This window comes from Symphodus melops, assembly GCF_947650265.1.
Source record: "Symphodus melops genome assembly, chromosome: 8".
Classification (NCBI taxonomy): Eukaryota; Metazoa; Chordata; class Actinopteri; order Labriformes; family Labridae; genus Symphodus; species Symphodus melops.
The window spans coordinates 8287779-8304947 of record NC_136698.1 but is presented as its reverse complement, the minus strand read 5'-3'; the positions used below and the strand labels follow the sequence as shown (position 1 = coordinate 8304947).

The 17169-nt window shown below is 39.0% G+C and overlaps 1 protein-coding gene across 3 annotated transcripts; it reads left to right on the top strand.

The window, feature by feature from the left end:
- The first annotated feature begins 909 nt into the window (after positions 1 to 909).
- Positions 910 to 10722, top strand: arrdc2 (arrestin domain containing 2). 3 transcript variants are annotated; one of them, XM_079351503.1, is made up of 8 exons: positions 910 to 1114; positions 1606 to 1860; positions 7278 to 7495; positions 7587 to 7689; positions 7797 to 8053; positions 8165 to 8327; positions 9039 to 9199; positions 9346 to 10722. In XM_079351503.1, exons 2-8 carry the CDS (start codon positions 1608 to 1610, stop codon positions 9397 to 9399), a joined length of 1209 nt encoding a protein of 402 aa, XP_079207629.1. In that variant the 5' UTR covers positions 910 to 1114; positions 1606 to 1607; the 3' UTR covers positions 9400 to 10722. The 3 variants fall into 3 exon arrangements, with proteins under 3 accessions (XP_079207629.1, XP_079207628.1, XP_079207627.1); XM_079351502.1 differs by having other exon boundaries at positions 1587 to 1860; XM_079351501.1 differs by lacking the exons at positions 910 to 1114; positions 1606 to 1860 and adding an exon at positions 5442 to 5880.
- Positions 10723 to 17169: the final 6447 nt, after the last annotated feature.

The following is a 17169-nucleotide window of genomic DNA, read 5'->3' as shown; positions in this document are numbered from 1 at the left end:
CTGCTCAAAGAAACACTCCAAGGTTGCAACAATGATTTAGCTGATTTGAGCAAATTTAGTTTAGACATAAAAAAATGTTCCAGTGTTTTTAAAAATACAATTTACACCAGGCCACCTTGAAATGCATGTGAAATGTTTATCTCTTTATTTTGAATTTCATTAAGCTCAATTCTTTAGAATAAATACAAATCTCAATTGAAAGTGACTAAATAACTTTTTAACTATGGTGAATGTGCATTTTTTTTGTGGTATGAGTTTTGTAGTATTTAATCGCTTAGAACCAAAACACATGGTTTGAATTTTAATCTCAAATTAAATTATGAAAGGCCAACAGTTAAATTAGTGTCTAACCGAGTTCCCTATTTGATTAGATTTGTTGATCATGAGGATATGTATTTGTTAACTGATGTTTTTCAGACACAATAGCATGCTTCAGTGATTTGATCATGACATGGAAACTTATTTTAATTCGACATGTGACAGCGTGATCACGTGAGAGTCTTTTAAAAGGATATTTGAACTTTATTTATTAGTCAATGTTGCTACCGAGCAAGTGTGTTACTCTCCCTCTTTTTATGTAGAAATTTTCCAGGGATATTCGTGATAGAAATAAAATAAAGAGCAATGACAGTTGTAGAAATCTCTTTAAACGTTAAGGCCATACTGCCTTCAAAATAAAAGCATAACTCAACAACAAATCGAGCCATCGGTAAAATTGAGGAAATCTTTGTGTTTTAACCATAGCCTGTAAATATTACGGACATTTTTTTCTGCCCACAAACGTAGAAAATTACAACATCGTTAAGATAAAACACGATGGGCTATACACACGCTTTAACTCTGGAAGGCAAAGCCTGGAAACTACTTTAATATTTGGAGTCTGACGTCCACGCGCTTCCTCTCTCTCTCACCTCTGGCCTGTTTTGAGTGGGCGGTCGTGGTGAGTCGCACGTGCGCATTGTCATTGGTATAAAGAGAGAGCTGCAGCGTTTCTGGGCGTTGAATCCTGCCACCGTGTAAGAAGGCTGGGACTCCATTGCATTGAACCTACAGTCGGAATAAAACACATAATTCTACATTTCGTCTGTGAAAAGACTGCTGCCCTGTCCTGTCGGTGAGTTTGAGACTTTAGAAAAATGTCAGCTCTGCGTGCACAACTGAACTTTTAACGCAAGCCTGTTTGCCGACACCCGCATTCAAAGTCATTTAAAACACTTTCCTGACGAAAATCGGTGAATGTCAGTGTTTACTGCTATTACTGTTAACTGCTATTTGAGTGAGTGACCAAAACAATTACATATTGAAAGTGCAAAACTGTGTATGAATCACCACATAAACAATGGTCTTTTTTGTATTATTTTAAGTGCATAAATGAATTTAAGGTATCGAAATAGTATTGCATAGAAAAATTTAATTGCACAATATTATTGGCTTATTTCGGGGTCTCCTGGTGCCCACAGGAGCACAGATGCTGGAATCGTTTATGTTTGGAGCTGGCTTTAAAACCAGTTATCCACACAGACAAAATGACTGTACATGAAGTGTAAGACTAGTGTTTTGATAAACACAACTGTTCTTATCTACAGTTTGTCCATCTTCACTCAGGGATGACACTGGGTTTCATAAAGTCTTTTACACTTGAGCTGGATGGTGCTGCGGATGCAGCTTTCACTGGAGGGGAGGTGGTATCTGGCCTGGTTGTCCTCGAGCTCCGGAGGGACATCAGAGTCCACTCCATGAAGGTGCAGGGTAGAGGGGTGGCCATGGCACACTGGCTGGAGAACCGCGGAATGAACTCTGTCTATAACGACTACACCTCCAAGGTCACATACTTCAGGAAGAGGCAGCATCTGATACGAGGTCAGTGTTAAAAGATGCAAAGGCTGTTTATCCCCACATGTAGTGTGATTTATAGAAATCACCATAAATAAACCTCGAAGTTTACAACAATGAAATTGTTCGTTTGTTTGACTCGTACTGTTTTTAATGTGGTCTAAAGGTAACTAAAAATCTCAGCATTTTTACTTGATTTGGAAAAATGCAAAACAGTGTCTTCACTCGTTTAAAAAGGAGACGCAAATCATTTGTGCTGATCTTGTTCTAGTTTTTATATTTTCTTCTTTCCCTGTTGTTATTCCGTAAGATATCAGAGTAACAGTATTGCAGCTGGTGGATGAAAAATGTCTCCGTCTATTCTGTATAATGAGGCGTAAAACTGCCCATTTGCTCTTCCGTGTCCCAGCCGGTAAGCGAGTCTCTGCAGTTTGCAAATGAAGCCACCTGGGCCAAATGGGTTGCATAGAAACCTTGAAGAGAATTTGACTCCAGGTCATCAGATGCATATGCCAGATAGAAACCCTAATGTTTGACAAAATAGTTAGTGCAGAGTCCAGGAATCTTGAAGCCAGAGAAGCAGAGAATATAGGCCATAGTAGCAGATTAAATGAACTGTCGACTGTAGTTAATGTTTCATTGGATGCTCTAGAAACGCTGGGTTTGGTTTGACTCACTGCCCTAGTCTATCTGCAAAGTCTCAAATAACAGCAGGGTTTGTTGACGTCTAAGCAGAATAGAAACAGCCTCATGATTTGGACACTCATTCATTCTAAAATACAGTTAAAGAGGGCATCATGTCCAAATGACTTGTTGCTGCAACACCAGAATGAAGCTGTTGTTTAAGGGGCACTTTAGAGGTTTATATATCCCCGCCTACCTTATGCACTGAACACTAAATAGTAACACAGACCATTAACTGAGATGTTCTATTAATGCATGTAAACAACTGAAACATAAATGCATCTGAGTTTTGTATTTCTCATTTCTGCATTTAAAATGAAACTACTAGCCATCTGTTTTAATGTTGAAAAAATAAGTTTTCAAACAGCTTGATGAGTATCTTCAGGAAAACTAGTAAAAAAGAAATGGTTCCGTCTTTGAAAATGATGGTGATGTTTTGTCTTCCCTTTAAGCTCCTTTTAAAACTGGTAAAGAAACAGACTGAGATTATTACTGATGCTGCTACGAGACCTCAAAATGCAAAATAATAAAATCAGAAAGAAATTTGATTATTATGAAGTTAGCTTATAGTAATAACAGCAGACATGTTGTGTTTAGGTCTGTTCACTTTGACACATTAGATTCAGAGGAAGTGAAAGGCAGAGGACGAAGACAGGGAGTAAGGAAAGAGGAAGGGGAGGGAACTGTTTAAAAATGGCAACCTCTGCCACCCAGGCAACAGGCAAAAACAGCACGTGGCTTCTCCCCCCCCCCCCCAACACACACACACACACACTCACACACACACACCATGTAATTTCCAGTTCATTTAGGTTTTATTTTTCTTTCTGAAGTAGATATTTATCTCTGAAGTAAATGCGCATCTGAGGGTCAGTCTGGTTTCAGTGGAGAGTTTTTGTTTGTGTTTTAGGGATTGCTCGTTCTGTGTTACTCTTGCAAACACCTCGAGGTCCTACAATTGCTCAAGCTCCTCTTTCGGCTCCAAAGTATGCAGGACTTCCATGTTAATGTTAGCTTTACTGTGTTTTACCCTCAGTAGCTGGTGGGTAAACAAAGAGAAACTCATTTGGATAAATATATGCACTCCAGTCCCTGGCAGAAAAAAACAGGTTTTCAGCCATGATTTGGCTGATACTGCGTCATCTCAGAGCATGGAGCGGTTATCAGGCTCATCAGTCTGCAGATTGTTACTTGTTCCTCTTATCAGAACCAAACAGGGAACTCTGCAAGAGCCAAACTGCTGCACCAGCCCGCCAGCAGGTGGTGTACTGGGATTTTTTTTCACCTCAGGGTCGAGCTTCCTTATTGCACTCAAAGCAAAAATTGATGCAAAGTGGAAGACTGACCTCCGACCTATATAGAATTCTGCTGCTTGTTAGGAGTGACATTGATAGAAAGGGCAGATAATCGTCATTTTATTTACTTGTGTCTTTGCTGTATCTGGAGAGGATTCAAATAGTCAGATAAATAATAATTTGTGAAGCACTTCTGGAGGTCCATTGTTTTTCTCACAGCACCATCTTACTGGAGTCCTTCAGCTTTCTTACCAGATTTACTCACATTTCCAGCCAAGCTCAGGCTGTGCAGAAGCATTGTCAGTTCTGCAGCTGTGCACAATGCCTCCACATTTCCAGTGGGTGGCACTGCAGAGCTAACTAGTCAGTTCAGGAAACAAAGGAGTAAACAACTTTTGTTGTCTCTCATCAAACTTGATTTTTCTTGTCCGAGGCCTCAAAGATGGAGTACAAAGCACAACTCAAGTTAGACATGAATACGTTTTTGTTTTGTGTAATGACTGCAGATGAGTTTTAAGGGAAATCAATTCTGTTCTGAAAAAGGCTTAGTTTGCAAAAACTCTTTCAAATTTACATCTAAATTAATGGTTGTATTTGTGTGTTGATTCATGCAAGTGATATAATTGCTGCACAACTATATTTGTTATGTGGTATCCGTTCGGTAACACTTTATTATTCAATGCAGTAAACGGTTGTTTTTTTCCCATCAGGGGATTTGGTGGCATAAGTTGCATGCTTGGCTGCATAACTGTGTGTTTTTCATGTGTGCTGCATGCAGACTGTGTACAGTAACAGCATGTTCAAAGTGACTTGGGAGAAGTTGAGTAAACAGCTTTGGTTCAGAGCGAAACTATTTTTCTCTGAGCTGTGCAGGGCGGATCTCTTGACAGGGGGAGGTATGCCCAGCAAGCCTGTTTTCTTCTAAGAACCTGTAACCATCAATCATCACTAGGGCCTGTTTTCCTCACTGCTGCCTCCACACCCAGTCTGCATGTTTATTATGCTGCCTTCATGGTAAGCCCGGAAATATGAAAACTAGGAAAAGAATTGAACAACATGAGTCCTTCCAAAGTTACAAATCAAAAATAAAGTTGGGATTTTGATGACACTTTCTGTTAAAGTATAACTCTACAGCCTGATGGCTGTCATGAAACGTTATGAACACTTTATTTTTGTGTTGTATTTGTAATGCTGGAATATCAAGGAAGTTTCTGTTCTCTGAGTTTGCCCAGACATGTTTATGTAGCCTGTTTTCTCAGCCTGCACCAAAAAAAATCAACCCATGAATATATAAAATAAGTGTAAACTTTTCATTCAAAATCACAGGATGATGAATAAGATTTATGTAGGTTAATTATGCACAAATAATGCTTCAGCTGATTTCACCCACTGTTTGAAAGTGAAATTATCATCACAAACTGCTGCTGCTCTCTTATGTAAACGTGAAAACTAAAAGTCTTTTGCCATTTACACTGTGCAACTTTCCTGGGTTGTTTTCGCTGATAAAGTTACCAAATGTGTTTTTGTAAAATGTCGGTGCTGATAAGTCTGTACCATGGAGGAGCACCTGAAGTAGCATCCGCCTTCAACCCTCTCCTGAGCCTTACATAATAAAATCAAGCCCCGCCCACCTCCACAGACTCCAAATAGGGCTGCGGCCGAGAGCGTCAAACAGTTTGAGCCTGACACAAGGAACAAGAGGCGACAGAAGACGCTCTTTGGTTAATATAAAGGATTACGGAACAAGAATAAATAACGCGCTAATTCTTAAGAGGACTTTAAATTCCTGCAGATATGATTTTCGACAAGTTAAAAAAGTTTAACATCGTGTTCGACTCCGCGGAGGTGGACAGTCCTCCTGTGTTCAGTAGCGGGGACGTGGTGTCCGGCCGGGTGGTGCTGGACCTGTCCGGGGAGAGTCGGGTAGAGTCACTGAAACTCCACGCCGAAGGGTTCGCTAAAGTGCACTGGACCGAGTCTCGGTCCGCCGGCTCCAGTACCGCATACACCCAGAACTACAGCGACGAAGTGGAGTACCTAAACCGGAGAGAAGTGCTCCTGCAGGCAGGTCAGTCAGCTCTGCAGGCTCTCTGTAAATGTGCTTCATGTGCATCAAAACAGGCTCAGGAAGAGTTAGTGAAATGTGCTTATTTGAGCAGGGACACTAGAGATGTTAGTCTGCACACTGGGATCCTCTTTTTATAATGCTGAACGAAAATGGAAAACAGCAATGCTTTCTTTCTAGCTGCATTACAAAACTCTTTAACTTGAGACTTTCTATTCCTATTTCTCAACTTATACAGTCTTTGTTGATACAAGAATCAACAGTAACAGCATTATGATTGAGACAAGAGTCCAAATGGTAACAAAAAGATTGCCCCATTCATTTAACAAAGGACATCTTTGGGGTGTTGTTTTTGTCCTCATGAAGCTGTGTATGTTGTTGCTTATAGCTCCTAAGAAAGTTTTAGCAAGAAGTAAACCATCGAACAAAAGCTGACATTGCACTTTTTTTTCCTCATTGTGAAAACATTTGTTGTTAGGAAATTGCACAGGCTACTTGAAGGAGTTGTTTTTCTCCTGAGCGAGGTGGGAGAGCCTCAGTTTTCTGTCTTCATTCATTGGGCCGACAGTTGTTTTGGTTTAAAGCTCAGACAGGAAGTTCAAAGCTAGAGCTGCAACAAGTTAATACTTTTTCCACTGGAGTTTTCAGTCTCTTGATTTGGTTAATTCTAGTAAAAAACGAGTATGCAAAAATGAAGAATTGTATTGTAAAATGTTCAATAATTTAAAAAAAAACAGATGTGCATAAAAACACCCTGCAGAACGCTTCTAACAACTCACTTGACCCATTAAGAGGATTTGTCACTGACAGCATTGTTATTGAAATGAAGTTGGAGGTTCCAGCTAACAAAGGGAACTCAAAACACATTGAATCTGTTAAACACAAACACGTGTTCCTGGGCCTTTCCAACAAGAGAGGGAGAGGAGGAAAAAAAACAGCAGTCGAGACGCTGAAGAAAACATGTTCTCATAAGCACAATGGTGCAGGAACCGCCCCTCGGAGCAAGCACGTCGGCCATGTGACTGAACACAGACAGAGAGATTTCTATTTCAGCGAGAGGCGGGCCAAAAAGATCCTTTCACTAAAACTTAAAAACTTTAGAAAAAACAGGAGTTTGTTCAGTCTTTCTTTGTTTAACTTTACAGAAGTCGTGCATAGTTTTATCAAAATTCAATTTCCTCCTTCGCTTGTCTTTCACTGTTATTGTCAGTACTCAGCCATAGTCAACAAGTCATTTATTCCGTCATGTTCTCTACTGGTTGCTTTATATTGAGTGTTCTCTTTATACAAACTAATCATTCTGAAAGTGAAGGTTTGTGCACTTCCTGTTCTTTAAAGCCACAACAATGAATCCCCTGAAACTTAAATTCTTTTTTTTCTCCTTCTCCTTTTCTCCTCAGATAATGGTGAAATGACTGTCCTTCCTGCCGGCAGACACGAGTATCCGTTCAGCTTCCAGCTCCCTGAGGAGACGCTGGTCACCTCCTTCGAGGGAAAACATGGCAGCATCCGCTACTGGGTCAAAGTGAAGCTTCACAGGCCGTGGGCCACTGTCAAAAAGATCAAGAAGGAGTTTACAGTCATCGAGCCCATCGACATCAACACACCGGCCTTACTGGTGAGCGTCTCCGCCTTCACATTTAATCCTTTATCTTTCTGCCCTGCATTATTTTCTGGGTTGTGTGGCTAATTTTGTTGCATCCTTCTAGGCGCCACAGGCTGGAACAAAGGACAAGATGGCACGAGCATGGTACCGAAACTTTGGACAGGTGTCTGTTACTGCAAAGATTGACCGCAAAGGCTACACACCAGGTTAGAGTCGAGCACTGTTAGCAACTATAAAAAGAAGAATAAAAATAATGTCTTTAAGGCCTCTTTAGAAATGTCTGTCTTTACTAACGTGCTGTTCCACTTCACAGGTGAGGTGATTCCTGTCTTTGCCGAGTTTGACAACTCTACCTCCCGATCAGTAGTTCCCAAAGCCTACATCACTCAGACGCAGACCTTCATCGCACGTGGAACCATGAAGCAAAAGCGCTCGGTAGTGGGAACTCTCTCTGGGGATATTGTGGGAGCCAGAAGCAGGGAGACATGGCACGGTCGCGCCATCAAGATCCCACCTGTGGGTCCCTCAATCCTGCAGTGTCGCATCATCAAAGTGGAGTACATGCTCAAGGTGAGCTCCGTCATCATTTTATCCCCTCTTCTAAAATGAGCTGCCATTGTTTCTTTGAGCTGCACTTTGCACAGACGAAACTATAAATTCTTATTATTTTCCTCCCACCAGGTTTGTGTTGATGTTCCTGGGACGTCCAAGCTCTGCCTGGAGCTGCCACTGGTCATCGGCACCATTCCCCTTCACCCGTTTGGCAGCAGGACCTCCAGCGTTAGCAGCCAGTACAGCGTCAACCTTGAGTGGCTGCGCATGGCCATTCCAGAGCAGCCTGAGCGTAAGTGTCATTTAGTAGCATAGAGACAAACGGGGAGGTGTTGGTCTAGATGTGCTATTATTGCAATGAGAACATATTAATTGTTTATAACCTGAACAAGGCAGGAAAAACAAGCTTATTGATGGGTGTTTCCTGCTCACTTTGATAGATATTTTTTTTACTTAAAGTGCACAAACTGTGCAGATGAAAACACATGACGCGCTGTGTGCAGAGCAGCACAGACTGATTATTGTTTGGATTTTTTTTCTAAAAATCATAGCCAGTGTTCAGTTATGTTTGCAAACATGAACTTAAGTATGTCGTGAACTTCATTATTGAGAAGCAGCACATCGATAACATCTAAGGCTTTTTTTTTTTTAACAGTGTGGTTTAAAAAAAAATGTACTGAACATAGTCTTCTATCTTAACACATTTTTATGGTTTGTGTTTGTGAGTGTTTTTTTCCCCCCCCTCTATTGGTTGTTCACATTTTAATTTGTATGACCTCTATCTGCCAATCTCATTATATTTAAAGCCAAAGTTTAATAAAAACTAAACAAAGGTTTCAATTCAGCACAGATTCATGTTGGATCAAATCAGTGTTTGTTAGTGCAAAAGGCAGTAAATGTTACGTGTGGGTTTATGAGTTTAAACTGATGACTCAGCCGCTCAGTGTTTGGACCTGTTTTGTTGAGTCAGACCAGTGGACTAATCCTGCCTGTTTCCCCTCAGCTCCTCCAGATTACAGCTCCGTGGTGACGGAGGAGGAAGCTGAGCGGCGAAACAACACGGTGGTCCCGCCACCCGCCGAAGACCTGAGCGGTATCCTAGAGCGCCCCCTTATGGCTTTTGTCCAAGAATTTCGTTTTAGACCACCGCCGGTGTACTGTGAGGTGAGTCTGCCAGTACTACTAGTACTACCTGTTTTAGGCCAATTGGCCAAAGTTTATCATTATATAAATTATTATTTTTTTAAAATGAAATGTTTGTTGACCTATCATTAATCTAATACGTCTTCATTTCTGTCTTCTGCTTACAGATTGACCCAAACCCTCAGCCCTTAAACATGAGACCCCGCTGCATGACATGTTGAACCATGAGCCCTGTCTGAGCGTCAAGCGACATGAATTTACAAAACCGAATCAAGAGATTTGCCGTCTCCTGGATCACTTCTCTCTGATAAATGGCACACGGTCTCACAGAGTGTCATGGAGAGGGACCAGAGCGCCGCGGAGAGGTCAGGAGACGGAACTCACAGGAACTGGACTGTCAGTGGAGGAGCAGCCACTTTGCTGTTTGGACACTTTCCTGCTCAGTTGAGAGAAAAGTATCTCCTCCACTTCAGTTCCTGTCCTCCCCAAGTGATCCTTGGCTCGTGGTGAAGCGAGCTACGAATACCTCCCAATCAACGATTTCCCTCATCTGAAGCTAAAGCGAATTTATGATTTTGGGACATATCGAAGGGGGGGGGGTCACTTAATTTTTTGTCAGGTAGAGAGTTGGTAATGCACCTGGTGTTCTAAGTTTGTAATGAGCGCTCTTGATTAGGTGACAGAAGCACATTGTCATCTTTGAGTGGCGTTTAAAGACAAAAGTGCAATTATTATCTTCAGTTTCCAACTCTGCTCATCCTGGCAGCACAGGAGACTTTAACAACTTGTACCGCCAGCCATAGTGTGACTCAGCCGCAGCGTGCCTGTGATACTTTCTACTGTTACTGAAGCGTTGACTGTATCTGAATGTGGACAAGTGAAGTAAGCAGGTGAAGATGTATTTAAGTGCATGCAGGTCAGAATATTTTAAAGGGAAAAATATATGCCTTAATTATCTGCCGATGAAGATTGCACGAGAGTTTCAGGAAGTCGTTCTCTCAGAAATGAACAGAACCTACAACAACAACAAAAAACGACTCAACTGTATGTGGAGAAATTCCTAGAGGAGTGTTGTGTTAATGGAAAGATTAACTCTCAAATGTCAAATAGCTGTGGTTGTTGACTTTAGCACAATGATTAAATAGGATGAGCAGTGTGTATAGAGCTGCACAAGGCTCATAGATTAGCTTTCCCAGCTGCTAAACAAATGGAGGAGGAGTTGGAGGAGCTTTTGATAGGAGCCAGATGCCTCGGTGCTGTGGCGTTCAAGTTAAGCCTCAAGCTGGAGATGCCACTGAAATGTGTGTGTGAGAGGAACATTCCAAAAAGTGACTTGAGGATGACGCTTTACTCGTCAATTTCCAAAAAGAAAAACTGTTATGATTATGAAAGATGTCTTCAGGGTCAGCTGTGCGACTTTGGTGTCGTGCAATGAAAAAAGAAAAAAACGAATGTATTTTTATACGACTGCAGCTGTTCATTCACAATCTTACCAAAGTTTTGTAATTGATTTTTCTAATAAAAAAAAAAAAAGAAGCTCAAAATGATGTTTGTCTTTCAAGTTTTTTTGCAAACGGAGCTGGTGCACCGCTTCACTGTTTGTTAGGAAAATGATAGAGGAGCTGTGTTTAGCATGTTGCGTGCCGGTGGGAGGATACATCATGTTTAATAGCGTGAGTCAAAACTATCCATGCCAAGTGCAAATCATGGTGCAAAGAACAAGCAACAGTCAAAGATTCAAAACAGTAATTAGTTAAGCCTGTGACTGCTTCAATATCGAGTACTTGCGCAATCCAGATATTTTTGTTGCTTTTATTTCTACAAAACCAAATTTTGTTCCAAACCAAATATACTGATATGTCTTCATACAGAAATACCTGATTAATTCATCTATATGTTCATTGTTCTGTCCAGTACAATGGACAGACAATCAGAAGGACAGAGAGTATTACTAGAAAAGAAGAGTGACAAAAACAAGGTTACTTAAACTGATCACTCAGTGATGCTGAAGAGACATGTTTATTTTTTTGTTTCGTCACTTCCTTCTAGCGTTAAGATCACACTTACTCGTGGCTCTACTTCAGTCAACTTAATTATAGATATGAGTTCTGTGATTGACAGACATCCATTCAAATGTTTTTTATGAAGGTGGAGACAGATGTTGGAAATCACACTGTAGTCAATATCTACACATAATACACAAAGGTGGTTGAAATATGTGATCGACGCAACAGCAGACCAAACCTAAAATGACCAGTCACTGATAGTTTAGGACTCCACAGTGTGTTGTTGTATACTTTGTCCTTTGTTTACATGAATATTCAGCATGGATACAAGTCTTTTTGTGTGTGTGTGTGCCACATTTTAACACGTGTCACAGGAACAAGCAGGGCCTCAGTGTATTATACACAGTGTTGCACTTTGCTGTAAACAATGTTAAAGGCCAATATTTTCATTGAGGCGTCTTAAAGTAGGACAGATGATTCAGTGCTGTGTGAGGAAAGAAAACAGCTTCAGTGAGAAAGTTCTCTCCCTCTGGATTACATGAAAAAGCATCTCAGTGTTGATTCTTGCCAAATAATCCTTAATTATTATTTTACTAAATAACTTGTAGCGGAATATTATAAAGTTATTAATATTGTTATTTTATTGTTGTTATTACTTAACCTATAAGTTGACCACCAACCCTTTTCATTCAAGTAATTAACAAAAACAAAAAAAAACCCAACATGTTTATCTGTTTTATAAATAAACTGAAAATGTGAAGATTGTTCAAAATGAAATGAAATTAAATCAATTGGTTAGAGTGGTTGATCAGACAATCAAGAAAAATAGATAATGGAATGACATATGTGGATGTATTCATCTTAGATATGTAATTAATTGCAGATTTGATTAAATTAATCAAACTTGACTTTAATTTAAACCAAATCTGTTTGTTCTGTTTCTATAATACGAGCTCAGGGTCCACACATTACAATCATGGAATCAAAGACTGTTTCATGTAAGGATTTCTGCTTATTTAGCAGAAATACATTCATTTATATTAAGAAAAAACAAAAAAACAAGATCTAATTTGACCTTGTGCAGAGAAACCTGAGGTAAACAACAGAAGAAAAACATCTCAAAACACACAATGCTGAACATGGTGTACCTTTATTCTCTTTACCTTAACTTTCCTTTTTAGTACATTAAGCTATTTAAACAAACCCTGAAGGAAAAGCTGAAGTCAGAAACAACTACTCAGCCCCGTAAACATGATTGTAAACACAGACTGAGGAGCACAGGGAAGGTTTTTTAATTTCAGGTTTTTTTACCTTCATTTTTTAGAGACAGTGAGAGGCTTCTATGTACAGTATGTATCTATGTATGTGACTAAAGAGAAGGAGGGTGACACCCAGGGGTGTTTACCACGGTGACCTCACAACATTGGGTTTCTGTACAGAAAGTGTTGTAATCTTGCCATACTGCAACATCCAGCACATACCTGTAACTCTCGTTTATTCTCTGATGCTTTAGTTGAAGTTCAGAAATAAACAGCATGACTCATTTAACCTTTTCATGTTTTGTAACTTCTTTCTCAGCTGTTGTCAAACCTGCCCGTCTGCTTAATGTGTAAAATGTATGCTCAGATAGAATGTGCTGTGGCTTTATGCGTTTTTAAATGTTCTTTTAATCGTTTGCTCTCCTGTTTGTTTTGGTTGTTTTTACTCAAGGTGCCTTTGCCTGTTTGCTTTTTGTGTGGCCTGTGAACTGTTGGCTGCCTTTAGCTATGAACAGTCCTTTATAAAAACAATCATCTTACTTTGGACTTCTATCTGTGGTTCCACCTGCATGCAGACTGTATCAAAAGTGTAACTTATGTTTACGTTTTGGTTATCATATACCTGCCTGTGTCCTTTCTTAATATACCATAATCATTTCTCTGTCCAGGTTTTTCATCAGCAATACTTTGTGTCACATTTCCTATAAACATAAAAGGCAAATCAAAGTCTTTGTGAAACAGGCACAGTGTTTTTCTTTAATTTACCACAGAGATCACAACAATATCCGGAGGATCGTGAAGTTAAATCAAATATGATGTCAGAGGTATTACTTCTAAAAAAAGGTACCTAATCTATTCTTTTCAGTGCCACTGTTTTACTTGCTTCCAGTTTATTTAACACGAACACACAGTATTTTATTCTTAAACAGCTTTAAGTTCTACAGTTCATTATGAATTCAGATTTGACACCACTTAAATGAAGCTTTTAATGAACATTACCACTGTGGCCAATTACAGCTGTGCTAATAAGATAATCGAGTGATTGCATTGGACCATTTCAATTACAGTTCTATATTTTTTCCACAGCACAAACTAGGTCAGACTCAAATGTGGTTAAGGGTAGAACTAAATTTAGTTAAATGAGAGTGTCTGTTTTCCTGGAAAAAAAATCACCAGCACAAGTCAGGGATTGTAAAAACGACATCTTTAATAAGAAATAAAACATTTCAAACATTGTTTCTATCTTAATGTGTCTATTTTGTATGCGAAACTGTAGCAAGCTTTTCTGTGAGTTGTCTTGTGAACTGACCTGTGAGGTGTCACATAGAAATGTTAAACTTGTTATATGTATCTGTAAGTACTGGCTTTAGGGCATGGATTACATTTGCTATTGTCCTGATTCAAACAAATTGGGTTTGATGTGTATTGCTGATAGCTTGAATAATCTGCACTGTCCTAATTTAATTTATCTATGCTAAAATAAATAATGTTTCAGCTTGTTAAATGTGGCATTTGTTGTTTTAGAAATTAAATAGCCAGTAAATTCCAAATGAAAAAATAGAGCCACAAATGTGACTTCAGTCTCTGTTCTGTCTTTGTTTGTCTCCTATGGGTCAGAGTAATACACAACAACATAACATTAATGGGAGGAACTTTGGATTTGTGTTGATTATGTTGCCTCCCATGGAAAAATGTACCGGTTATTTACTCCTATTTTGTAAATATGATCCTGTACATTTGCTGTCTTTTAAAGTCATATACTGTGTGTATCCCTCCCTGTGAATCTTCGCTGTGCAAATTATGAACCAAGACTGGTTCTGCAGCATGCTGTTAATAGCCTTGTCTAATTCCAACCCTACAGCTGCTAGTTCAAGCATTAAAAACAACTGAATAGAAAGAATCAATCTTTATGCAAGTTATTGGATTGTGTAGATAATATTGAAGGATTAGTTTAATTTCTGTCTGTCAGTGAGTTTCACCAGTAAATTACGTTTCTATGGTTATTCTGACAAACATTTACTTCAGTGACATTATGAATACATGACTTTTCTTTATAATGCAGCTTTTTTTTTACAGTGTATTATAAACTAACTCACTACTAAGTAAATGGTCTGAAGGCTTCCTTGCTCCTTCTCAACATGCCTTCTAACTTCATAGCCACCTATTGACCCACAGACTGAAGTCTTATTTTGGAAGGACACTCCTCCATGTATATTCACACATTGTAACCTACATACCTCCTGAAGTTTTCTGTGCTTGTTTTTTCTCGACCCAGATTCAAAGTGGATATGTCCAACAGGTCTTTAAGCGCATCTGTTTTCTTGACCTAATTTACTAAAAGAGAGCATTTACAAAATCAACTAAAATAACTGATTGCAAATTTTCCCTTTTACATAAAATATATGAACGTCACAACAGTGAAGGGCCCACAGTCAAGAAAGAACATTAGAAATCTCATTCAGGCTTTTCAAAACACTACAAAATAAAATAACCCTGTTAAACTCGTGACTTCTTCAACCATGTGACATTAATAAGAGCAAAATCTGGGGGATAATTTGGTCTCAGTTTTGATTCAAGAAAAAATTGTATATCCTGTTTCTCCATCTTCACAAAAACAAAGACAAACCTGGTTTTTACAACACTGTCTTTGACAACCAGTGATAATTTCCTCTGGTGTTTCTGTTTGAAGCTAGGTTAGGTAACTATAATCACATGAGCTAAACACAGAGTTTCCTTCATAAAAAATATTTTGGAAAATTTGTACTGTAACAAGAGCAGTTACAAAGCACTGATGTCTTTGGGTTGCATTCAGAGAAGCTTCTGAATCAGAGTTTGTGAATTGTTTCGGTAACACAGTAATTGTGTTACTGAAACCTTTTAGAACAACTTGTCTAAGGAATTATGAGAAATGTGTCCTATTGGAGGGTCTAGAAAGCAAAAGGCAAATTAATATGTTGGTTATAAAAAAGGTTAGGCGTCATGCAGTAGAGATTCAAAGGTTTTCAATGAATTCCCACCCAGCAGATCATTCATGCTCAGATTCTGCACGCTGGTATATAATTCTATTTATTCCTAGCTAGCTCATATAGCTTATCTACAAGCAGAAGGGTTGATTTGATAATAATAGATAATGATATGTGGAATGACAGAGCAGTCTTGTCTAAAAAGAATGTAAAACAGCTTCTTCTGGAAACCATGAGTCATTGAAGTGATTGAAGGGGCTGATTTGAAGTAAAATGCTCAGAGATGGAGGCTCATTAAACTCCCTGTAATGTATGTGGTATAATACAAAGCCCAACTGTTTTTACTGGAGAGCAGTACATTTGAAACATGAGGTTTATTATATAAAACTAAATGTTAATAATCCCAAAAATAAGGTTACATACAACAATACAACACAAGCTCAATCCATTTACCAATTACCAAACTGTCAATAAGACCTGCACTTTTTTGAGTTCAGGTTAAAGGACTTGTCACTGTCAGTTATAAATGAAGTTTTGTGTGAGTTCATTCTGTAATCAGCAGACAGCCAGCTAATTGAATCACCACTTTTAATCACACTCAACAAAGTTCATTCTCAAATCAAGATCAACATCAATGCTGCACACCAGCTGTGGAGAGATGCTCAGCTATGAGCTAACGCAGGGAGCGTCCTTCGAGTAGAGCCTTCAACGCCATGCAAAACTGTCTTTCCATTTTGCGATTGTTCCCGGCTAGAAAGAAATCAATGTTAAAAGTTGGGATAACTTTGATAAAACTGTTTTCATGACAGTTAAAGGATTTCTTTTTTTGTAAAATTTATGTTAGAACATTTGTCTCATGAGAAACTGTGCTGCATTATATAATCAAAGATGTTATTTTAATAGAGAATTTAAAAAAAACCCAGAAAAAGTGCATAACTCCGTCATTTTGGCCAAAACAACAGCAAAGTTTGTAATGTGCAGGTCAGTTTAGTGTTTCCATTAATGACAAGAGAGAAATTCCTTTATCGAGGTTGATTAACATTTAGAAATAGGACCAACCTGACTTCTGCCACCAAGCTGTAATCTTTTATTGTGCTCTGAAATATCATCATTTCCATTTTCACAATTAGAACTGGACAGCCCCAACCCTGAGCATACACAGGAGAGAGAGAGAGAGAGAGAGAGAGAGAGAGAGAGAGAGAGAGAGAGAGAGAGAGAGAGAGAGAGAGAGAGAGAGAGTTTGTCTTCCTTGTCTCAGCTAAGGTTGAAAATGTAAAATATTCTGAAGTGTTAATTCTTAAAGTAGCCTACTTAAGCAGAAAAGACATTCAGGCTCTAAAAAACTGAACTTGTAACATGGGAGTGTTTTGATTGTGCAGAGCGATTCTTCATTTATTTGTTTGAGTTACAATGGACAGCCGGAGTGATTGTTCTGACGTTGTTGACTGGCATAGTTGATCATATCACCAGACGAACTCAAACTCTTCCAGACATAAACAAAAACACTCAGAGCCTTGTGGTAACTTCCGACCACAGCCAGGGCCGCAAACTAACCAATGTGTTTTTAAACCTTGCTGCTAATCACTTCCTTTGACACTGCAGCTGCCATTTAAAACATAAAATATGGCACTCAAAAGAACTATAATCTGATAATGTTGTTGATGATATTCTTATTTGCTTTGTGTCCTATAAAGAGGCATCCATTTCCATGTCAGTCTCTTTTAAAACCAGTTTCCTGTGAGGAAAACAAAACACCTCTTAGC

Coding starts and splice junctions, on each gene's coding strand:
- arrdc2 (XM_079351501.1), top strand. CDS start 5,607: ATGATTTTCGACAAGTTAAAAAAGTTTAACATCGTGTTCGACTCCGCG. Junction 5,881..7,277: donor AGAAGTGCTCCTGCAGGCAG/GTCAGTCAGCTC, acceptor TTTTCTCCTCAG/ATAATGGTGAAATGACTGTC. Junction 7,496..7,586: donor TCAACACACCGGCCTTACTG/GTGAGCGTCTCC, acceptor GCATCCTTCTAG/GCGCCACAGGCTGGAACAAA.